General features: G+C 41.6%; 1 protein-coding gene across 1 annotated transcript; it reads right to left on the reverse strand.

Annotated features, from left to right (window-relative positions):
* Positions 1 to 6,696: 6,696 nt before the first annotated feature.
* MUC13 (mucin 13, cell surface associated) lies at positions 6,697 to 24,347 on the reverse strand (the record flags this gene model as incomplete). The annotated part of the gene is made up of 7 exons (XM_084232684.1): positions 6,697 to 6,766; positions 8,308 to 8,392; positions 10,144 to 10,181; positions 11,662 to 11,811; positions 15,149 to 15,185; positions 22,303 to 22,425; positions 24,311 to 24,347. The coding sequence occupies 7 exons, from the start codon at positions 24,345 to 24,347 to the stop codon at positions 6,697 to 6,699; spliced, it is 540 nt and encodes a 179-aa protein (XP_084088810.1).
* Positions 24,348 to 25,498: the final 1,151 nt, after the last annotated feature.

A 25,498-nucleotide genomic window follows, 5' to 3' on the forward strand; every position in this document is an offset into this window, starting at 1 on the left:
TGGGTCTGCCCTAGATCAGTGAAGCACTGTGGGATGGGTCTCAGGCGCGAGGGACCTTTAGCTCTCCTCATGTGTCGTCAACGTGCAGCTGACGTATCCCTACACCACATGCAGTGTTGGAAACCATTATCTCAATAAAAATAGAATTCAAAGAAACAAAATATATATGACAAGTTAACTCCTGAAACCATAACTATAATAAAGATAATGAATATACTCTTCAAGAATGAGCTGGCAGAATCCTACTTTATACTCCTGTTTCACAATTATTTAATACAGGTGCTGTCAGGGAGGCTGCCCTTCCCAGCTGGATTCAGCCAAGGCCGACCTCAAAAGACATGTCGCCCAGTGCCAAGATCTGTAGGATAATATACTTGAAAGGAAAAAAAATACCAGTTTTATTAGGGTATAATTGAAGTACAATAGACTGTGTACGTGTGTATATGTGTGAGTGTATATGTATATATGCACACACACACATATATATGCACATGTATATAATGTACAATTTTTTTTTAAATGAACTCTGGCTGCTTGCTCAGTATGGATGGAACTAGAGGGGACTATGCTGAGTAAAATGAGTCAAAAGGAGAAAAGCAGGTCTCCCTGGTGGCGGAAGAGGTTAAGATGCACCCTATGAAACTCACTGCAGCTACTGCAGCACAAGTTCAATCCCCAGCTGGGGAGCTAACCCACATGGAGCAGCAGACCTCTCCTGTCTCCCCCGCTGCTCCCCTCAACAGTGTATTTCAGTCGATCTGCCTGTTCTGTTCCCCACTCTGTCTCTGGTGAATTCTCTCACCCCCCACAACTCTGGTCTGTACCCCAGTTCTTGTATGTATAAATAAATAAATCTTTAATTAAAAAAAAAGAAGAAAAGCAAACACCAGATGATTTCACTTATGGGTGGACTATAAAGAAACAACACAAGGAAACAAAGCTAAAGCAAAACAAGCCCCGGAAATCTGAATGCAAAATGGAGACCCTGGTTGACCTTAGCCCCTGGTTGACTGGGTTAAATCTGTTATGAGAATGTTATTCAAAGTTGTATAATTGCAACCTCCACTAATGATTCAATACTGTAGCAGCAAAGTATCATTTGTAAGAATTCAGTTATTTTTATACTTAAATCCACTCTAAGTCTGTCATTCTAGTCAGTAAATGATACAATAAAAATAAACATCATTTTCATTGTGTATTTTTCTCTTAATTAAAAGCAAACCCATCACATAACAATAACAAGCTCACGGTTATTTTTCACAAGGATGTCACTTAAGCGATGGGACTGTCTTGTGAGGTACTGCATGGCAGATGTGGGATGGATTGTTTCTGAATTGAATCATCCTCAGTGCCCAATGCAGCTAGGAAATAAACCTTTTGACCAAACTAAAAACAAACCTAGAAATAGAAATCTGATAGCAAAATTCAGGTTACCCCGAGGGGGGTGGGCAGCAAAGGTTAGAGAGGTTCCAATGGGCTGTGGTAGAGGACTGTGGGTAGTGGGTACCTTGGTGTGTTGACATACATCTGAAGAGGTGGAACCTATATCCCTAAACCACATACAGTGTTGTAGTGTGGTTTATAGTGTTGTAAACCACTATCTCAATAAAAATATAATTCAAAAAATAAAATATATATGACAAGTGTTAATATACTCCTGAAAAAATCACCATAATCAAGATAATGAATATACTCTTCAAGACTGAGCTGGAAGAATCCTGCTTTATATCCCTGTTTCACAATTATTTAATACGCTTATCCACCATTGTACTGATTGAGAAGGAAGCCAACTCAACATGTACAATCTCCTTCTTGGGGAACAGGTGATAGGACCCAGTTGGGACTTGAGTAGGTGACACTTCTACATGAGTGTGCTGTGAGGAGATGGGAGGGATATGGGAGGTGGGTCAGAAGAGACTATGGTTTAGCTCATCTCCACAGTTGGAAGTGTTTATTGGCCATTGAAGGAAAGGCGGCGTCCCAAGTGTAGAAAACAGCATGAGCATAAAAGTGCAGTCACACAAAGAGGTGGCAAGTTTTGTGAGCAGCAGGCATGGCCCAGAGTGTTAGTGCACTGCAGGTGTGGGGTGTGTGAAGGAAAGCAGGAATGATCGGTGGCAATAGTCAGATGATGAGTGAGATGAGCTCCAGGAGCCTGGCTTGATTCTATGAACTCAGTCTCAGTGGAGAACCCCCGAAGCCTTAAGCAAGGGGCATTATGGTCAGATTTAACTCTTAGCAACAGCCTCCCAAGGTTGCAGGACAATTAGTCAGAAACTTTGTAAAGTTTGGAGAGCAGAAACACATGAATTTTAGGCACATCATTTAAGAACCAATTTTGAGAGCAAAAGCCATTTTCATAAACACAACACATAACCATATTTAGAGCTTTTTTATTCAAACAATAGCAACTAAAGTCTCTGAAGAATGGATGATACACTGGTCCATGAAGCCCAGAGTTTGTATGATCCTAGGCCTTTGAGAAGAAATGGAAACTGGTTTGCTCTGATGCAAAGGGACACAATGGAGGTGGACTCTTTAGAAAAGAGGTTCAAATAGCCCACTGGGTCCAGAACCATCTTCAAGCATAAAGGAGGCAAAGTGCATAAAGGAGAAATAAAAGTCTACGATGATGTACACCTGAAACCTATATAATGCGATAGGTCAGTATTACTTTAAAAAGAAGGAAGTTTGTGATAACAAGTTACAGTTTTAAGTTGCCTCTGCATCAATTCTGCTGTTAGCTGATTGATTGATGGCTAATGGTGAGCATTAGTGGCATTTTATTCCACTCACCACCTATCTTTGAGAACACATGAGTAAATGCAAATGGTGTCACTGAAGATGCTTTTTGCAGAAATGACTCATACTGGGCTAACAGCAAAGAGCAGAGCCTCCAAGTAAGGCCACCTCAGAACTCCAGTTCCGTTCTTCCAGTTTTCTGGGTCCTGGCCTCCTCCAGTGTCAGCGTTCTCCTAAACAAACTGAAGCAGTTCAAGGGCTTCCATCCTTAAGCCCAGTCTCCAGAAGAGAGTTCTTCCTTCAAGCCTCTTACGAAGATTGGGCTTTATTCTACTTGCATCCATTTATGCCAAGTGCTGAGTCAAGTCAATCACAGGGGTGGAATTTTGCTGATTGGCTTGGAGCAACCAAGGCCCGCCCCTGGATAGCAGATGTCAATCAATTCAGTGTTCTGTGTGTGACGGTAGCTACTGAAAGTGAGACTTACTGCCCTGAGCATCACCAAAAGCCCCAAATATCAGAAAGGACAACATCTGCTAAAGATTCTTTATTTGCAAACTCCCTTAGTTAATAGTCAAGGAAAAAAAATAATAAAAATAACAAGGGGACAAGACATTAGACATAAAGGAGGACATTATTAACATTTTTAAAAAACCTGTGGTGGATGTGGCAGCTCTGTTTTTGAGGTGGTGGATATTGGTGTCACAGCTAAGCCTCTGTCTCTACTGAAGGCCAGGGCCTCAGTGCTGTCCCCTCAGATGAAGTCACCTGCATCACGAGGCTGGATATGTGGATCCAGGGCACGAGCTTCTTCTCTCACCATCAGTTAGACAGAATGGGTGCAATTTCAAAGTCACTTAAAACGCTTGCTTCTGCGAGGCTTTGTTCACTCCTTTCCTTGAGTCTTGGGAAGGCTGTGAAATAGAGGAGGTGTCCTCTTATTTGATGAATAGGGGGCTCTGAGATGAAGGTGGACTTGGTGCCTTCTCTCTACTCATCCTCTCAATCTAGCTTCCTTTTTCCTTTGCTTCTACTCATGCTCATATTTTTTCTCCTGCCTCTCCCACATACTAGCACCTCAAAAAATCTGGAATGGACCCTACAAGGGATATTTCTACCACAGCCTTTTCAGTCAACATAAAAAAGGTCTTGGGTTTCCAGCCCTACCTCTGAAAAAGCAGAGAGACATGTGTCTTTCCTGTCTCCTTGGAGTGAGGTCAGTGTGCAAGCTTCTGGTAGTTCAAGAGTAACGAAATGCCTACCTCTGACAGGTAGAAGTAGCATCCCTATATTAACTTGTCAGAGAATGAACTAGAGAGAGTTACCTCTTCTCTCCTGATGTCTAAGTGTCTTCCAGAATTTGATCACTTAATTGTAGCAACATTTTCTCAGGAGTGAATGATCTTGGGAAGGCCTTCCTCTAGAAACGATAATTGTTTTCCCCCACCCCCACTGTAATCTGACTAGAGAAAATCAACTACACAAATGCATATAATATTATATGTGCATATAATTTCATTGGTACTTGATTAGCAAACAGATTACATTCATTGCCAACATTCACAACTCCATTCAGAAAGTCTAGGTGTTACATGGAAGAGATACCAAAGGCCATATCTTCACAGCTGCTTATTTCTTCATCAGGCTTTTAACAACTTAAAATAAAAGCTTATACATTGAGTTGTGGGCCATATATTGTTGCGACTTTTTACTATTCAAGAGAAAGAGAAAGAGAAAGAGAGCTCTTTAAAAAGTATTCTAACAGAAACATATGATTTAAATTCACAAATTATCAATTTTGTTAATTATTAATTAATTTATTAGCTCATTGATTGAATTAATTATTTGAAAACTATACATGGCCTGGGGATTGCCATCACAACCACTGAGGTCACTCCATAGAAGCCTGTCATTTAAAGAGAACTTAAGGGCTTCTAAATTAAGTTTCCCTTTTACAGCTGAGGAAACAGAAGGCCAGAGAAATTGTGTCGAGTCTAAAGTCACACAGCTGGTCAGTATTGGGGACCAATATGGACAAACTTTGGGAGCCTCGTTGGGCCCTGTAATAATAGCAAAGAACCTCCCCAGATCTTTTCCTTTCATTAAAAAAATTTCAAAAGCCAGCCTGGCAAGCAGGACTTGGGGAAGATACAATAGCAAGCTCCCTGGCTCTATCCTGGGGCGTTGCACTCAGGAAAGCCAGCAGGAAAGCCTAGATACTCACCTAGTAGTCAGGGCGGGGCAGTTGCCTGGAGTTTCCGTAGGGGTTCTGTGGCTGACTGGATTTGGAAACACCGGTTCTGACTTTAGGAAAGATGTTCCCATCTGCTCCAAAATTGGAAACACCCATTCCTCTCAGCCTCATACTTGAAAAGTCGTCCTCAATCAACCTCTGCTTTTCAATATTCTTGTTTTTGTTCTTTGACCTATAATATCAGTAACAGGATTAGGATCTGAAATTGCAGAAAAATCCTTGAAGCAAATGTTAATATTCATTTTTAAATATTTTCAAATTTTGAAATAATTTTAATTTACATGCAATTTACTGGAAAAAAACACCCACACAGAACTCCCATACATTCATCCCCTGAAGTACCAATTGCTAATATTTCTGAATCATTTGAGAATAACTTGCAGACCTGCTGCCCCATTAACCATCACTCTTTATTACCTCATTCAGTGTGGATTCCCTAAATTTAAGGAAACTCTTTCCAAGATCTGTGTAGTTCAAGAGTAATGAAATGCCTACCTCTGACAGGCAGAAGTAGCATCCCTATATTAACTTGTCAGAGAATGAACTAGAGAGAGTTACCTCTTCTCTCCTGATGTCTAAGTGTCTTCCAGAATTTGATCACTTAATTGTAGCAACAATATCAAAACCAGAACATTAACACTGATCCATCATTACTATCTAATTCTGCAGGCCCCATTCAAATTTTGCTAATAATGTTTACAGTCTTAATTCTGCTGTTGAATTTTTTAAAGGATTTATTTATTTATTTATACAAGAACCGGGGTACAGGCCAGATGCACGGGAGGGTGAGAGGATTCACCAGAGACAGAGTGGGGAACAGAACAGGCAGGTTGATGAAATACACTGGTGAGGGGAGTAGCAGGCACATCAGGAGAGGTCTGCTGCACCATGTGGGACCCTTGCCGGCTGGCGGGGATCGAACCGGTGCTGCAGAGGGTGCAGACAGCTTCACAGTGTGGCACTCAACCGCCTGCACAATCAGGGGAGGCCCAGTTGAATTATTTTTTTTAAAGATTTATTTATTTACACATATAAGAAGTGGGGTAGGGGCATCTGTGCAGGAGGGTGAGATGATTTGCCAGAGACAAAGTGGGGAACAGAATAGGCAGACTGACTGAAATACACTGCTGAAGGGAGCAGCAGGCGAGACAGGAGAGGTCTGCCATGCCATGTGGGTATCTCCCCGGCCAGCCAGGATAGAACCCACACTGAGGAGGCTGCAAACAGCTTCATAGTGCTACACACAACTGCCTGCTTTTGAATTATTTATGGGAAGAAAATAGAAGTCAAAGAGAAAAGGTGATTTGTGATAGAAGTTTTCATTTAAGCAAAGACAGTGTCTACAGATGCACCTCAGTGAATTCAAAGTCAAATGGAAGTACCTGCTCCAGTGGACTCTGAGTGTGACCCTTCAGCCCATCCCACTCACAGGTGTGCTCCTGCCTGTGGTGCCCTGGACTGCTGGAGCAGGGAGTTAGGCCCCAGGGCACTCCTAGGGTGACAGTCCAAACCTCAGCTACACTGGGAATGCCTTAAAAGCAAGACCCATTCCCACTGTGACCCTGAGGGCCAGGCTGCAAGGGAGTTTTCGCCCTTTGACAACAGTTGGCTCAGGTGACTGAGAGGGGATTTCCTTTCCTTTCAAATGGGTAAGAAATGACCATTCTGGATGTGTTCTAAGACCAGGGCTCTGTAGTGGGCTAAGGGCAAGCCTGGCTATGCAGCAGGAAGGAGATGCTGAGAAACATGCTAGAAGGCTTAAGGTGGTTTCTGTGGACACAGGAGCCCCAGGCCAGTTAGGCCACCCAGGAAGGAGAAGACAGTCTTGCCCTGGAACCAGAATGTTCTGGTCCCCTCCCTGGAAAAGAGAAAGTCACATCCCCCTTCCTAGTTTTGTGACCTTATTAAGTCTTTAGGTAAGAGTTAATGTCAAAATGGAAACATTTTAGGAACATAAATGTATTTTTTCTCTCACATCACAGTGCAACAATACCTATTTTGCCATATTGTAAGATACAAACTAAATGTTATTCTAAAAAGTGGCTTGTTTTTATAACTGTGGAACCCTATTTGGTATATTTAAAATGGAACCAAGATAACAGCATTCTCTCCCTGTTAATGGAGGGAACTTTAGTCTATCTAAATATTTGTTGAATAAATGAACAGTCCTACTTAAACTAAAAAATGTTTGTGCCATATAGTTTCTTAAAACCCAAGGGGCTCAGTCCAGGCTGATATTAGACCATTTATATATATCAAGGTCCTTGGCAGGGAAGCGACTTGATGAACTTTGACATTTGCAAACATCTGTGGAGTTAAATACTGTTAACAAATTTTTTCAAGGATTTGTTTATTTATGCATATAAGAACTGGGGTGTAGGCCAGAGGTGTGGGGGGCAGGGGAGGTGAGAGGATTCACCAGAGACAGAATTGGGGAGCAGAACAGGCAGATCAGTTGAAATACACTGCTGAGCGGAGCGGTGGGCCACAGGAGAGGTCTGCTGCTTATGTGGGTTAGCTCCCTGGCCAGCTGGGAATCGACTACTGCTGCAGTGGCTGGCAATAGCTTGATAGCGCTGTGTCTTTAACCCCTGCGTCACCGGGGAGACCCAACAAATAGTTGTTGGGTTTTTTGGGTAAGATTTATTTATTTATTTATACAAGCACTGGGTACAGTCAGAAGTGCGGGAGGGTGAGAAAGAATTCACCAGAGCCAGAGCGGGGAACAGAACAGGCAGACCGATGAAATAAACTACTGAGGGGAGCAGCGGGAGGGGCGGGAGAGGTCTGCGCTCCATGTGGGATCCCTGCCGGTGGCTGGGGATCGAACTGGCGCTGCAGAGGCTGCAGGCAGCTTCGCAGCCCAGCGCTCAACTGCTGTGCCACCAGGGGAGACCCCCAACAAATAGTTTTTAAGGACAATAGAGAATGGCTATTATGTTATATTATAGTGTTAAGGAAAAATAAACCAACATCAAAAAAAATACAAAAGATACAAACTTATGTGTACATTATCATTTTAAAAGATAGAAATAAACCTGCGAAAATGTTAGTTGTCTCATAGTGGTGGATTTTGTGGGTGATTTTCTATTCTACTCCTTTACACATTTTTCTATTTTCAACAATGAGTATGTATAGCTGATGTAATCAGAAGAAACTTAAGAAAAAGAAAGGTCAGTGGTATTTGAGAGGCTTAGTTTATTTTTCCCCTGTTGCCCAGGAATGGCCAGGTGTGTTACAGGTGTGTATGGAAACCAGAGTCTAATGCCAATGGCCCTGTGTTCAAGAGAAAGGACACTTTGAACCCTTACCTTACTACGAAGATCAGTGCGATCACCATGCCAAGAATGAGGATTCCAGCAATGCTGCCCACGATAGTAAGGATCAGCTGAAATTCTGAAAGGGAAATGAGAAAAGTAGGAATGGCTTCCTGCAAGCAGTCCCCCATTGTCTTCTGTCTGGGTCCTAGTATTGCTGGGGGCACCTGACTGTGAGGACAATCAGGCTCTGATCTCAGACCCTTTAAAGTCAGGTTGGGTAGATGGGTCATCTACTTTAACCCTCTCCCACAACTGTACTTTCAGAGCTCAACCAGAAAGGTAGCCTTGCCAGGTAAAAGAAAACCATAAACACAAAGGAGGCCATAATGGAGGGGCCTCCCTGATTTGGTGGAGGGTGGGAATCACAACTGAGGTCCACACCCTGCTCCCTTGACCTACTCACCATACCTGACCTGATAAGCTGAGGGAACTAGATTGGAGTTAAATTTGTTGCTAAGAGAGGAACGAGGTGATTCACAGAAGGTATGCCGGATATAGCACTTGAAATGTGATCATGAGATGGCCAGTTAAGTGTAACATACACAGCAGATTTGAACATGTTGTATAAAAAAGTATAAAATATGTCTTAATGCTTCTATCTATTACATGTGGAATTGATAATATTTTAGACATACTGGATGAAATGTTATTGAAATCCACTTTACCTATTTCTTTTAACTTTTCAAATTTTACTTAGATTTGAGATCTTTAAATTCAACATGAACTTGCATATTTCTACTGGACAGACATCCTCTAGGGCCCTTTGTCTCTTTCTGCTTTGTGACTTTCAGACAAGCCATCCCCGACCTAGATTCATGGGGCATACACCGGCACATCTGGAAAAGAGCTCTCATTCCTTAGGCGTGGATACTAAAAGCCCAGAAGGAAGAAATGACTTAGCAAACCAGAACTGCAACAAAACACAGGAGAAATTATATTTCTCATCACTAGCTCTGTGCTGCCTTGGAGGCCAACGTAATATTTCCTTTATCTTGGATTATTTCTCTTTAGCTCATTATGTTAAAAACAAATGATATTTTGTAGTCTGATGACATGTGCTTTATTTTTAAGTGAGAACTTTATACCTATATTTAATTATATTTAACAAATTTTATTGAGTTGCCATTTATTTACAAAACTATATAATTTCAGGAGCTCAGCTTCATACCTCAGAATGAGCACATGCTTCATTCACCCACCACCAAAGCTTCTGAGCCAATTTCTATTCTGTTGCCCCTCCGTCCCCTCTCTCCCCCCACCTCCATTTCCCTTCTGGTAAGCATTGTATTTCTCACAGACTCTAGGAGTCATAACATATAATCATTTAAAATATAAAGTTAATATCATCTTAACTTGGTGGGGTTGGGGCATGGGAAGGAACCAAGCAACTGAATTTGTAACGACACACTCCAAACTAGCAAATAGCTCTGAGTCAAAAAGAAGACTCAAGTATTAAACATCTATTCCTAGCTCTGCTCTCACAACCAGGTATTTTTGGAGTAGATTGATCTTTTATCCTGTCTAGTAGCAGAAAATGCATATTTAAAAAATTGCAGGAAATGAATATGTTAATCAGAGGCTCTTCTTTGACCTGGAAGGAGACTCTAGGCCTGCCTGCCCGGGGCTGAGTTTGGTTTTTCCTACAGCAGTACTTCTGCTGCCCAAGCCCTCAGGCTGGGCGATGGCATGACTCAGAAGACAAGCTACAGGCAGATTTTCTCTCTTTATGATGAGAGTCTGAGACACTGGGGGACTGGATGGAAATTTGAATATGGTCAGTGTTTATTTCTCAGAGGCTTAGAAACAAAGCAAGACTTTTATACTTACGGTCTTCACAGTTGATTCCGCTATAGCCAAAGCTACACCTGAAATACAATAAGTAACAGGAAGCAGTGGTCAGGGCTTCGGTGGAAGCATGTCAGAGTCCCACCTACACTCTATTTCTTCATTTCCATCTTCCCTTCATTCTCTCCTTCCTTGATCTTATTCCTCTCTCTCATCTCTATACCCCCATTCAGCCAGGTGAGCACCTTCCATGGAGTTCTCAAAGGCTGAGGGGCTATGCAACTCATGTGGTCTCATTTGCACCTGCCTGAATACTCTGTCCTGAGTTAAGGAGATTCCAAACTCCAGTGAAGTTGAACCCGAGAGGTGTGAGCCCAATGGGGAACTAACACATTCGTGAAGTGCAAGGTATCACCAGCACACAGAGAATATTCAAAAACCATTTATGATGACAATCCTGTCCATACCTACCAACTTAGACCAGCATAAGACCTTTCTGATCCTAACCCCACATACATGCTGCAAGCTCTATCCTTTTTGCCGAGCTCCAGCTATAGCAAGAATAAAACGGAGTGATTTCTCTTACTTTTGGCAGAGGCCATTGCTATTGTTCTTGTAGCCTGGCAGGCACGTGCAAACAGGCGTGTTCATCTTTGTATTCCACAAGCATTGCTTGTGGTGCTCCGCGGTGCAGCTGCCAGGACACGTAGAAACTGCCAAAGAGTAATTTCTGGTAAATTTCAAAAAACAACCTCTTCAGCCCCAATGATAGGCCACAGAATAAAACTTTTCACATTGCTCTGGCTAGGGAAAGCGAGGCACTCATTGGCGCTACATATGAAGCTGTACATGGACCGCCTCTCAGCTCTCAGCAGAGGCCCTAGTCCTGGTCCAGGGTCTAAAGTTAAAATTCACATTGCTCAGACTCCAATATGCATATGGAAACTTGAGCAAAGATCACTTGTGCAAATGTGAAAGGAGAGAGAAAAGGAACTGTGAAGAGCACTTAGAAGCTGGTGAAATACTTACCAACACATATAGGAACTTGTGGGTTCGGTCTTTCCAGTCCCTCTTTGCATGTACATTGTAAATTATCGCGACAGCCTTTTCCATCATCTACACAGCCATAATACTCACAAAGATTTTGTTCTGAGAGGCACAAAGAATTCAAAAATACTTTGAGCAAAACAATATGGATAAAGCAACTTGTAAAAACATCATATTCCATTTTTGCTATAATTGCCATTTAATAAGTTGTAGGATTTGACAATTGAAAATCTGGGATTCTGAAGCTGAACTCTTCAATCCACTCTTTCATGACTATTTCCTTCTAATATTCAATCCAAATTAATTCAATTCAATTCAGTGCAATTATGTTCAAGCTCAAGATGTCTTTTGCACTTAGCTCTGTGCTAGGTTCCATAAGGAACACAGATCATCAAACTTGTGCTGCAGTGACTGTAGACAGCCTCATAGGTTGTGTCTTAACTCCTTGCACCACCATGGAGGCCCCACTTTAGGTAAACTTTGAATGAAATTACTTAATACTTACTTTCATACTTTTCAAAGTGAGGTACGCTATTCACTGCCGTTTGAATTGCTTCATCCACCTCTTTCTCACTTACTGTATTTTGTGCAAAAATGTTTACTACAGTCACTTCAACATTGTTCTCACCAGCTCGCATTTCAGATCTTGCTGAAGGAGATAGGCTAAAAGTGAAATGAATCCATCAATTGATGAATTGAACTGACCCACTGTCCTCTCTCCACAAGAGGCCCAAATGTGGAGGCCTGGGTTTGCAATAAGATGGTAATTTATAAGCCTGGAGCTCTCTACTCTGTGCACATGCAGAGGAAATCTAAGGCTAATACAATGCCTTGTTGGAAGGTTCTTAGAAAACTGTGGGCAGTCATTTTTAGGATCTAGGAGTCTGGAGATCATGAGAAGCAGAACAAGTTACATCTGAAATAATAAGCTGTTACTTTTTTTTTTAAAAAAAGATTTATTTATTTATGCATACAAGAACTGGGGTGTAGGCCAGAGGTGCAGGAGGTGAGAGGATTCACCAGAGACAGAGTGGGGAGCAGAACAGGTGGACTGACTGAAATACACTGCTGAGGGGAGCAGCAGGCGAGATAGGAGAGATCTGCAGCACCATGTGGGCAGCTCCCTGGCTGGGGATCAAACTCATGCTGCAGAGGCTGTGGATAGCTTCATAGGTTATGTCTTAACCCCTTGCACCACCTGGGAGGCTCCAGTAAGCTGCTACTTTCTGTCAAAAGCAATTGGCCACACTGGGGGCATTCCCAGAAGAGCCAGAAGTCAGGAGGCACCTTCAGAGTGGGTATATGACTGGGCCTGGAACCACATGACTCACTGGAGAACTGGAAAGGAGGGCCAGGGCTGTGGGACACATGGGAAAGTGATCTCAAATCATATCCCAAAATACCGAGGGCCTACTGTGAGCGAGGCCTTGTAAGAGTCCCTCCCTAATCAGCATTGCAGTATGGAGCCCTAAGAACAGCTGTGCCAAGTTCTGAGTCTTTCATTGTCCATAACAAATCAAACGGTGCAATTAATAAGAGAAGTAAGAAAGGACTTCTAAAAATTCCCTCTTGATCTGATTTATGGCTGTGTCTTTTTAAGATTTGGGATGTGTTTCTGTCTATTTTTTGCCTATATTCTTAAGCTTGTGAAAGCTTAAGAATATAGCAAAACTACTTTGGAAACGTTTGTGGCATGTTGATTGTTCAGAAAAACTAAGAAAATCCAGAACATGCACCAAATTCTGATTTTAGGGATGACTGACTTAAAAGGGAGTGAAATAACAACAACAAAAAACTGGCTTCAGAATTTTTATTGAAAATGTACCATGCATCATTGATGACAGAATTAGAGGTGGCATTGGGATATACAGGGCAGTTGAAAGGGAAATACAGGGTACTTGAAAGGCAGTAGGTTATTCTCTATCAGTTGAAAAGTGACTAGAAATCTATGGTATAATTTTGCAGAAGGGCTAGGAAAGAAAATGCCACCCGTAATTCATTGATCCAAGAAACCTACTCGCATATGCTCCCATTTAGGAGGCAAGACATGACACTCATGACTGGAGCACTCGTGGCTGGAGCACCAGACAAGTTAGGAGACCTGAGATCTAGACCCAGGGTCGCCACCATCTACTCTGGCACGTGACCACTCACATCTTCCATGAGCCTGAGTTTCCTCTTCTGTCCAAAGAGAGGATTGGGAAGGGGGATTGGGAACCCCTTGTGGCCTAGGAGTTAAGTATCAGCACTATCACAACTATAGCCCGAGTCTGATCCCCGGCCAGGGAGCTACCCACATGGCACAGCAGACCTCTCCTGTCTCACCCGCTGTTCCTCTCAGCAGTGTGTTTCAATCAGTCTGCCTGTTCTGCTCCCCACTCTGTCTCTGGTGAATCCTCTCACCCCCCCCACACCTCTGACCTATGCCCCAGTTCTTCTGTACAAAAATAAATAAAAAATTTAGGAAAAAAATTTCTGAGCATCCTGCCAATTCCAACAGTGGTGCAGTAGATAAAGAGTTTGGGGATTTAGAAAGAGAGAAAACACTGGACTGGGACCTCAGAAATGCCTTCCCAGGTGAGGCTGAGGTCCATTCTCCTCACCACAGCCCTGAGTTAGGGAGGTCGTTCCTCTCCAGAACACGGAGCTTACAGGAAAAGCTGCCTCTGAGCACCCCTGGCTCCCTTAAGTAGCTCCTTCAAGAACAAAAAAGGGAGCCACAGTTTCAGGCAACCCACTAGAAGACCCCCAGAGCCAGCTTCTTCACACTTGCAGAGTCCTGCATTCTGGAAGGGGAACAGAACCAATATGTTCAAATTCAGTGCCTGGCATTTTGTGTTGGGCATCTTTCAAATGTTATCTTATTGACTCTTGCCAAGGTTCCAGGGAAGTCAATCAGATTATCCCAGTGACATAGATGAGGTAACAGAGTTCAGAGAAGTTAAAATTCTTGCCTAGTGACATGGTGAGAAGGGGCCAAAGCCAGGATTTAAATACAATTTTGGCTGATGCCACTATACATTATCGCTCCTGCTTTAATTCCATCATCCCTGACACTTGAGCTCCCTGTTGTTCACTAAACCAAACTCAATCACCCTAAGCTGTGTACCTCCAGCCTTCCAGCCTCTGTATTGGGGCCCAGCTTCTCTGCTAATCCCTTGCCAAGTGAGCACCATGCCTCTCATTAGACTGCTCCTCATTCACCACCAAGCTCAAAACTCACCTCCTTTAGAGGGCTTCTCTGATTATATATATATAAGCTTATCCCATAAAGGAGCTGGTAAAGGCTATGAAATAGTTGCAACAGTAACATCATAAGAGATAAACACTTTAGAATGGCTTTGTCTGCCCAGTTCCATTCACCTTAGAGCTTTCTTCCCTTGGTCTGCAACATGGTGTAGTGATAATACAGAAAAGGCCAAGATGGAGTTGCTAACTGTAAAATCTCTCTTTGGCTCCCTAAATAGTGCCCCCACCTGTCACTGAATATTAGTTAGCATAATAAATGCTTGTTCTTACTTTTCAAAGAGCTTATTACTGGTCCTTTAATAGCCAGGAGAGTGACTGGGGTGTTCTTATCTCCTTAGCACTACCCCCCACAACTTGATATGAGGAGGAGATGAGCATGAGCCATTAATTCCTCCTGGCCCCATTCCAGGGGTGGCTAGGCATGGTTTGCAGCAAAGGAATCAGAGCAAGCTGGCCCAGGAGATCCCTGCACCTGTGTGCAAGTTGCTGAGTAGCCAATGGTGGAAAGAATCTTGCTGCATCCCAAGTCATGCCCGCTCATCCAGGCAGGGTCAGTGTGACCTCTGCAGTGACCAGGCTGACCAGCTTCTTTTGACTTGAAACTTGCCACAAAGAGCCTTCAGATTATGCAGGAATTCGAGAGAAGACTAGCTCTTCTCTAGAAGAGACTAGTTAGGCAAATATATATGTGACTAGTTAGGCAAATATATATGTGTCTCCAAAGTACCCCATCCACCTGTGGCAAACTTACCTGATTTTAAGAATGACGGTCTGTCCATATTCTTTTCCTGCAAATGCATCTTGAAACTGTGAAGAAGAACAAATTTATTAACAACTTACAAAGAGGAAAAAAACTGATACTGTTTCTAAGGTTTCAACATAAACAGATTTTCTGAACTCATTTATGTAAATATATGGTTCACCACAGCAAATTATTTATTCTTGAAATGAAGTCTAACTTCTTTCAGTAATTTTTACTCTAAAACAGAAAGATTCTGATGCAAGTCAGCCTTATCCAGGAAAACTTAAAGCACTCGGTGGTGACTACCATTTTAAGGTTCTCTTTTCAAAGTCACTGTGAAGTTTTGTGTTATTTGTTAGACTTGTTTCTATGCAGACTTCATGGATACACAATCATATCCAAGGAGCTACTGAATGGCCTGCCTTATCCTAGGCATTGTGCCAGAGGACCTAGAGATCACAAAGGAGGGCAGATCAGTTCTGTGATAGCAGGAACCACAGCATGAAGAAGAAAGAGGTCAGAGCCACAGAGAGATACCATCTACCTTGGAAGTTTAAAAAATGCAACAACATGTCTTTGGGTTTCAGAGACCCACAGAGTCTACATAAAGGAAAGAGGCCCAGAGCATCTCAGTAAGTCGTCTAGACAGGGAATGGAAAACGCTAATGTTCAGAAGCAGCGTAGCACAGAAGGGAGCTGGCACTGGGAAGAACTCCTAATGTCAGATTTCTCCATTTGCAGATTTAGCACAATTTAAATTTTTGAACCTCACTTTTTCTCCTTGGAAAACTTGAAATAGCAGTTAATTCCCACCATATAGGCCTAAAATATACTTAAAATGAGATGTATGACTTGTGAGCTGGAAGGGGCTCTACCACAGGATGAGCTTATTAGGCTCAAGTTGTGTTCTAAGAACAGAGACTGCTCTAACGACCTGCAGGGAAGTGGCCAGACATAAACTTGGGACCTCTAGTAAGGGTGGGATGAAGGTAGGGTGGATATGTGTGTATGTGGGGGTGTGTGTGTGTGTGCGCCAATTACCACATAAGTTCTTTGATGTCAAGAAGGGGTTTTCTCTTTCTTAAGACAAAAATTCCCCCACCCACTCTGCCCCCATCCCATCCCACAGTTCTTAGTACAGGGCAAGCCCCAGGAAATGCTGAACAAACACAGGCTGACTAATGAATGAATTAAAGAAATGTGAAAGATATCATGACCTTGCACATGGCTTGCCCTCTTTGAGCCTAGGTCTCCAAATTTATTAGATGAGTATTGAACTGGGATGGTACAAACTTTTTTAGTCCATGACTTTTTACTGTCTTTCTCCCTATGGGGGATTCCTCACTTTAAAACATCATGGCAATCAATCTTATTTTAAAAAAATGTCAAGGCATGTCTTCTTAATTATCATAAAATTCTAATAACTTTGATGCTTTCTGAGTAGCCTTCTATCCAGAATGTTCATAGTCCTTTACAATCTTTTGAATAATTGGAATAGCTGGTGTTTCTGTGAACTGTCAGGGTTCCTCAGGAGCCATTCACCTAGTGACCTTGAACATCCCTTCCAGCTCCCCTACTGACTATCGCTTATTTATTTTTTCTTTTTTAAAGATTTTTACTCAGTGTGCCATTGTCCTTCTTTTAAAAAAAAGGTTTATTTTATTTACACATCCAAGAACTGGGGTGTAGGCCAGAGGCGCAGGGTGGGTGAGAGGATTCACCAGAGACAGAGTGGGGAGCAGAACAGGCCGATTGACTGCAATACACTGCTGAGGGGAGCAGCAGGGAAGACAGGAGAGGTCTGCTGTGCCATGTGGGTCAGCTCCCTGGCTGGAGATCGAACTCATGCCTCAGTGGCTGAGATAGGTTGATAGCACTGAGACTTTAAGCCCTGCACCACCAGGGAGACCCCACTTATTTAAATTTCTTAATTCCAAAGAAGAGATTGTGCAAATAGCATCTGACATAAGAAAAACTCATCCTTTCTTTTTTTCTTTGGGTCACCCTTTGAGGATGTTGGTATATACGTCTCTAAATCTGAAGGGGACAAGGCTGGGCAAGAAGGCAGGAGATACCCAAATGGGCCCACACTCTACTGCACAAGAGGAGAGAAGAAGGAGAAGCGGCTCTGGGCAAATCCCATTCTCATTCTTAAACTATGTGACCTTCTGTGGGTTACTTAACTTTCTGGATCCTCAAGTGCTTCATTAGCAAAATAGCCATCAAGCTACTGTTCCCTCCACAGGGCTGTTTTGAGAATTAGAAATAGTTTGCATAAAATTGTGGGCACAGCACACCAGGGAAATGCCACATCCCTGTGAGGACTGTCCACTTGGATTCAGTGGTTTCCATTGTGTGTGTTTTCCTATCTCTGAGAGTTGCAAAGGAGTTTCAGTATATCCCTTTTGGATTAAAAGCCTCCTGAAAATGTTAAGAATGCTCTATCCTGCTATGAGTGAGACCATCGGTATTTTTCTTTTTCTTTCTGACTTATTTCTCTGAGCATGATCCCTCCTAGCTCCATCCATGTTGCTGCAAACAGCATGTATTTATCTTTTCTGATTGTTGAGTAATATTCCATTGTGTATATGTAACACTACGGGGAGGGATGGGGAGAGGAAGGATAAGGGTCAAAATAAGGGGGGGGGTGCAACTGTATGGGGAATATAACCAAATGAAAATGCATACATTGTGCAAAAATGAAATACAATGTAAGAATTATATAAAATAAAATATTAAAAAAAAAAGAATGCTCTAGCCCATTACTGGTCCCCCCAGGGGCCCTAAAGACCAGACTGAGAGCAAGTCTCTAAACTGGACTCTTGAGACCAGGGAATATAGCCTGCAGTTGTAGGGGGCTTTTTTTTTTTCACACCAAAGCAAGTTTGGGAAACAGTGACCATAATCAGTAAAGCCACAGGGCTTCCCTGAAAATAGGAAGACATTGATATTGCCATCTTCACTGCACTGAATATCCTCCAAACAGGTGAACAGGAATGTAGATCAAGGATAAGAGGATAGTCATGTCCAGCTGGCCCACCTAGCAGGGTGTTATGGGCCAGAGACAAGGGCAAGCACTGGGATATGGCAGCCATGATTACCAATCTAGTAGTGCCAGGTGTTTCTGTTTGGTTGTGAGTACTAGCTCTTTTTGTACAATGCGTAAAATAATTTCAACAATATTTTTTTACATTTTATCAGTTCTAATAACAAAATGTTTTATAATGATATGATTCCAAATTGAAAGACATCATAGAATAAGACAATATATTTAAAAATATTTTTCTACCTAGGGTTCTAAGACATATTTACAGATTAATATTTTTCTCCTTTAAATCTAAACTTTAGGGGGGCCTCCCTGGTGGCTCAAGGGTTAAGATGCAACCTATGAAGCTGTCCACAGCCGCTGCAGCATGAGTTCAATTCCCGGCCAGCCAGGAAGGAACCCACATGGCGCAGCAGACCTCTCCTGACTTGCCCACTGCTCCCCTCAGCAGTGTACTTCGGTCAATCTGCCTGTTCTCTTCCCCAGTCTGTCTCTGGTGAATCCTCTCACTCCCCACACCTCTGGCCTGTACCTCAGTTCTTGTATGCATAAATAAACCTTTAAAATTTTTTTTAAAAAATAAGAAAAAAAAATCTAAATTTTGGGAAATCTTGGCCTGATGCCCTCTGCAAGCCCTTATGTGTATAACATCTGGTTCCAGAATACAGACCTTTATCTCTTTCATTAGATACACTCGCTCACAATAATCAAAATGAAATGAAAGTTGCACCCTCATGTTCACAGCAGCATTACTATAATAGCCAAGACATGGGAGTAAGCTAAGTGTTCTTCGATGGCTGAATGACTAAAGAAGATGAGGCATATAACAGAATATTATTAAGCCACGAAGAAGGAAACCTTTCCATTTGAATCATGAATGAACCTTGAGGGCATTATGCTATCTGAAATAAGTCAGACAGAGAAAGAGAAATACTGCATGGTTTCACTTGTAGTGACTCTAGTCTTTCCAAAAATGCACTCATAAGTAGAGAACAGATGGGTGGTTGCCAGAGGCAGTGGCTGGAGGGGTGGATGAAATGAATGAAGGGGTCAAAAGGTACAAAATTCCAGTTTTAAAATAAATGAGTCATGGGACATAATGCACAGCAGAGTGACTATTGTTAATACTGTATGTATATTTGAAAGTTGCTAAGAGATAAAAGTTCCCACCACAAGAAAAAATTTTTTTCCTGTGTAACAGATATTAACTAGACTTATTGTGGTGATCATTTCACAATATATACAAATATCAAATCATTATGTCATACACAGAAACTAAGTAAATGCTCAATGTTCATTATAACTTGAATTTTAAAAACTTTGAAAAAAGGCAAAAGCAGAATCACATCCACTACCCAAGAAGCAACAAAAGAGTCAACACCTATAATTAAATTGAAAGTCTGAGAAGAGGAGAGAAAACTCAGTATCAAGAGAAAGCCAATACAGGAATCTGGGGAGGTCGAGGTTCTATTCTTCACTCTGCTCCTGAGTGACTTTGCTCTCCATTTCAAATGAGACAAAATAAGTCCACAATTATGGTCTTGGCACTGTTATGAGCACTGTTGACCAAAGGCCCTAGAAGGATCGGCAGAGGGTACCTACCGCTCCACATACCTAACACATGCGCACTCCATGTACCTAATAAATGGCCTTTTAGAGCCTCATGTTAGATTGCGTTTCACACAAAATGGTTCTTTCCAGGTCCTAGCTTTTTTTCCCAAAATGAGACAAAGCTTCAGTCCCAAATCAGAGCAGCACTGCCCATAATAAACTGATTTGCTTAATAACCACAGAACTTTCAGCAAAGCCAGCATCATTAATCTGATATCAATGAAATTCTGATCCATATATAAGTCAACTAGTTTTTGGGTAAGAGCAGACAGACAAGACTGACTGTGACTATAGGTGAATTGGTCAAAACCACCAAAATGTTATGAGACTGCATAAAATGGTTAAAGACAGTCAATTAAAATTATGCCATTTTGACCTTCAAAGCACACACATAAATTATAACTGAGATGAAACTATTGTTCATTTCAACATTTCTTACAGTGGGGAAATATGTAACATGTTAACCTGATGGAGTTACTCTTCCAGTCTTAAAAAGAAAAAAGAGCCAGACTAGTATGAAAATTTATGCAGATTTGAATAGAAAAAGGGAAAAAAAGGGCTTCCCTGGTAGCACAGTACTATGAAGCTATCTGCAGCCTCTGCAGCACGAGTTTGATCCCTGGCCAGCCAGGGAGCTACCCACATGGCACAGCAGACCTCTCCTGTCTCACCCGCTGCTCCCCTCAGCAGTGTATTTCAGTCAGTCTGCCGTTCTGCCCCCCCACTCTCTGTCTCTGGTGAATACTCTCACCCCTCCCCCATACCTCTGGCCTACACCCCAGTTCTTGTATGCATAAATAAATAAATCTTTAGAAAAAAAAAGAAAAAGGGAAAAATTATTTCTATCTGTGGGAATAATGTATTTTAAAGCATCATTAAAATTATCTGTCCATCCAAAAATATATCAATAGCTTATGTATCAGTGAGCATGGCATGGCTGGATCATGATTTCAAAGGCCCCCTGCCAGGCCAGGAGATAGCCCTCTAGATACATATCACAGAGAGCCCCAAGGGTCCCAGGGGATGAGTGGCACCCAGGGGGTTCCGACAGCTGCTCTCTTTACCCACCAGGGAAGATACTTGTCACCATTTGGTCAACAACAGCTGTAAGGCATGTGCCATCTGAATGCCAGCCCTACTCGCAGCAGCTCAGTGTTAGAACATAGAAAACGCATACAGGAAGGAAGGTTGAAATACTTACAAATAGGGTAACTTTATTATATAACTGTTGATAGGCCTCAGAGCTTTCATTTTCCAAGTCAGATGATCCATTTATTTTTACTGTAATTGTTCCAGGGAATATATCTCCTGAAATTCAAGCAGAATTTTATGTAGTATATAAAGAGGGTCATTTCCATGTTGTTTAAAACATATTTTTTTAAAATTCTAAACCTTATAGGATGATATTATAGAGATTTTGGAAACATTATAAATGCTTTACCTCAAACCATACCCAATCTAACTCAACCATATTCATTTTGGTATATTTTTACCAGTTTTTTTTTTCATAAATAGTTTACATTGCCATAATTTCAAGTTGTGTCATGAGCCCTTTTTTATTTATTACATGATAAACATTTTTCAAAGTCATTACCTAATTTTCATAATTATCATTTTGTAACATTACATAATCATCTATGAAGTATATGTTCCCTTCATTGATGTAGTCATTTTATGTTGCTACACTTAGCACTTCTTCTTATTTAAAAGGAAAGGTTGTAAAGAACATCTTTATGCACAGTCCTTTCTGTATTTGGGGTCAGAGTGGATCCCCAGAAATGAAATTATTAGTGTGAAAGACAGGAACATCTTTTGGCTTCTGGAATAACCCCGGTGACCAATTTATTGCATTTGTTTTCTATTTAATTAGTTGGCTCTGGCAAGGGAAAATATAGCTCATTTGTGGACAGACAGAAATTTATAACTCAGGTAACAGCCTTGGGCTATCACAGCACCCTGCTGATTTACCCAAAAGAATGTTATGCAAGGGCATGTGATCTGCTCCAAAGGTCCCCCCACTTCTAGACCTGAGAGGCTTTTAAGTCTGAAAATGGAGGCTTGTTGTGATGGAGCCAACAAGTCCTGAGACAGAAAACTGAACCAAGGTCAGAGAGAAGCCTCCAGGCCTGTCTGGCTGTGTGGTCTTTGGTATAGCACCTGATCTTGCCCCAGTGTCCCCATGTAACAGACACTTTATATTTGTGCAAGCTTTGTACATTTTCAGGAGCTGTATGACCAATCATTCTCATTGTATCTCCATGGACAGGCAGAGTGAAGGCACACATCCACCCCCAGGCTTTTGTGACTAGCTTACAAATCTGACTTGGTCCGTTTCCTCTCCCCTAGGACAAAAGGCAAGAGTCTTCTCTACTTGACTGGCCTTTGTTGTTTCCAAATGTCCCTCTACCTCTAGCATACTGGAAACTCTTTTCGCCATTATTTTGAGTTTTCAATTCCACTTCAAGCATGAGATGCAGCTCTGTATGGTTCATCCCTTGCAGCTCACCTTCAGTACATGTGGAATTTTTGTAGTACTGCCCAACTGGACACAGGCAAAAGTATTCATTATGCAGATTAACACACGAAGAACCACTGCCACAAGAATCGGTTTTGCAAGGACTGCTGGGAGCTGAGATAAAGTAGAAAGAGATTAAAAATCTACGAACAACAACAACAAACACCCAGAAATAAACTTTTAAATCTCAATGCCTCTTTTTTGGGCACTTTTTTATTCCTTGGTTATGCTATTCCACAGCATATGCTTAGGGGAGCTGGAAATATATATATTTTCCTTCTGTCTCTAGGGAGTTAGTTGCTGAAATTCTGGAGCCAAGTGTTTGTCAAGTGTAAAGGTCAGAAGTTAGTCGGTGAGGATCTATGCAGAGAGAGGGAACAGTCTTCCTCAAGAGTCAGGAATCTTTAGACCTCAAGGATCTTCCAGAACACTGAGGTCTATACTAGGTAGTGCTCTCTAAAACTATTATAGAGAAAGCATAATATTCTTAGGGGGGGGGTATGAGTTACTGTCTGATAGGGAGGTGCAGGCAAAAAATTCTAAAAAGAAACTAGATGTTATGGAGAATATATGTAGTATACAGGTCCGTGAAGAAAGGAAAGGGACTGTAAGGGGAGAATGAGGATTTACTTGGTGAAAATTTTCTGAGGGAGTGAGGTGTGGCACTCCACACTATGCGTTCCTGAGTGGGCCACTTGGGTGAAGGTGAGACTAATATCACAGTGGCTTCCACACTACTGGCCAGAACCCCAGGTGAGGCAGGCCACAGCATCCTCTCTATCTCCTGAGAAATGATGGGGTCCAAGGGAAGAAGTTAAATCCGCAGTTAAATCAGCAGCCAAATGGTGAGTGTGGCTGGCCATTTTCATCTCTGTAAAATGAAATAATTTTTGAGCTTTGATTTCAAAATAGATCAAGTGTCTGACACTTCCTCAGAGTTGTCTTAAGATTTTATGAATTTTATGAATATGTAGGTAGAAGTCATTGATATTTTTAAATGCTATTCTATATATATTTAAAATGCTATTATATATGTATATACACATGTGTATATACATACACACATACACATATCCACATGCATACACATATATATAAAGCCATGTGTATAACAGGTTTTCTTTTGTGTTTGGTTATAAAAGAGGGGGAAGAATACACACAAACACACAAATACGTGTGCTTGTATTTGCATAAATTATCTCTGGGGGGAGACACAAGAAACTAAGGACCTGGGTCCTACTAAGTTAGGATGGGAGGGAGGTTGAGTTTTTACTGCATATCCTTCTGCTCCATTTGAGCATTTCTTCCATAACTGTGGGCCTGATTTACTTTAACTGAAAAATAAAATAGTTCTGGGGAGGTGGTGGAGCAATAGGAATGCTCATTCATTGCTGCTGGGAATGCAAAATGGTACAGCTGGCTTGGAAGAGTTTGGCATTTTCTTACAGAACTAAACACATGATCCGACAAGCATACTCCTCAGTATTTACCTAAAGGAAGTAAAATTTATTTCAAAATTTATTACAAAAAGCATGTAATATACAGACCAGTTTTATGCAAAACTACCCAAACTTGGAAGCAACCAAGAAGTCCTTTAGTGGATGATAGAGAAAACAAACTGTGATACATCTACACAATAGAATATTGTATAGATACACTATAAAAAAGGAAGGAGCCATCAAGCCATGCTAGAAGATGGAGGAAACTTTAATGCATATTACTAAGTGGGAAAATCAATATCAAAAAGCTATGTATGGTATGATTCCAACTAATGACATTCTGGCAGGGGCAAAACCATGGCAACAGTGAAAAGATCTGTAGCTGTCAGGGTGGAAGGGAAAGAGAGGTTAAAGGTGGAGCACAGAGCATATTTAGTGAAGATACTGTATATGATACTTACACTATACATTTGTTCAGGCCTAGAGAATGCACAGCCCCAACAGTGGCAAACTGGGATTTGGGCAATTATGATGAGTCAATAGGGGTTCATCAGCTGTACCTCTCTGGTAAGGGATATGGATCCTGAGGCTCTGCATGAGTGAAGGCAGGGGTTATATGTGACATCTCTGTACCTTCCTCTAAATTTTACCGTGGATCTAAAGCTGTTTTTTTTTTTTTAAAAAGAACCTATTAAAAATTTTCAAAGATTTAAGCCAAATAGGCTACATGGAACTGAAGAAGGCATTTATAGTGCAGTAACCCAAACAATACAAAGGTCACCCCTCTGACATAGTGTGAGTGGTATTCTAACTGAGATAGAGGGCTTTTAAAAGAGTCTCAGCCACATTGCAAGGATGACTTGGAAAATCCTAGGGAAGACATTGAATGCAGCTCTATTCTGGATATACCAGAAAAAACTCCTTGTATCCTTGTCTCCTACATCTTGGTTACTTCCAAGTTTGGGCAGTTTTGCATTCAAAGACAGATTTGTTAGCTTGTTCTTTATGTCTGGAATAAAGTCACAGATGTACAGCTAACAGGGACTTGGTGGCTATTTAGTTCATCACACCTTGTTACAAATGAGTAAGCTGAAGCCAAGAGAAAAGTGACTGCCTTTCTGACTCCAGGGGAGCTGATTGTAGAACTGAATCCTATTTGACCTCATCTTCAGCACAGCCCATCTAAACACGAAAGACAGGAGCCAGGTCTGAGATACAGGCTCTGGCTTTCTTTGCTTAATTGTCCCTTGCTTAGATCTGTTGAAAAATGTTGGGGAGACCAAAAGATGAAGGTATAGGGAGCTATCCCTTTGCTCAAGGATCTTCGGCCTTCTTTTGGCCTCCATTTCCTATCTGAGAAAGGTTTATCTAGACCCTGTAAGTCTAGATTTGAGGATTCTTTTAGACCAGAGGTTGACTCATGAGCCACATCTGCTGTTTTTGTAAATAAAGTTGTGCTGGTATACAGCAAGTTTAATTCATTTAACTTTCGACTATGGTTCTTTCATAGTAAAATGGCAAACTATATATTTATAAAAACCTACACATATATGTTCATAGCAGCATAAATCAGAGTCACCAAAAAGTGCCCACCAAGCAAGGAATGATAGATCTAAACAAAGGAATACTACTCAGTAATAAAAATGAATGAAGCTGTGACAGATGCTACAACATGAATGAAACCTGAAAACATCATGCTGAACAACAACAACAAAAAACCCAGCTAAATACCAAGGGTCATATAAACT

The sequence above is a fragment of the Talpa europaea genome (assembly GCF_964194135.1).
Source record: "Talpa europaea genome assembly, chromosome: 4".
Lineage (NCBI taxonomy): Eukaryota > Metazoa > Chordata > Mammalia > Eulipotyphla > Talpidae > Talpa > Talpa europaea.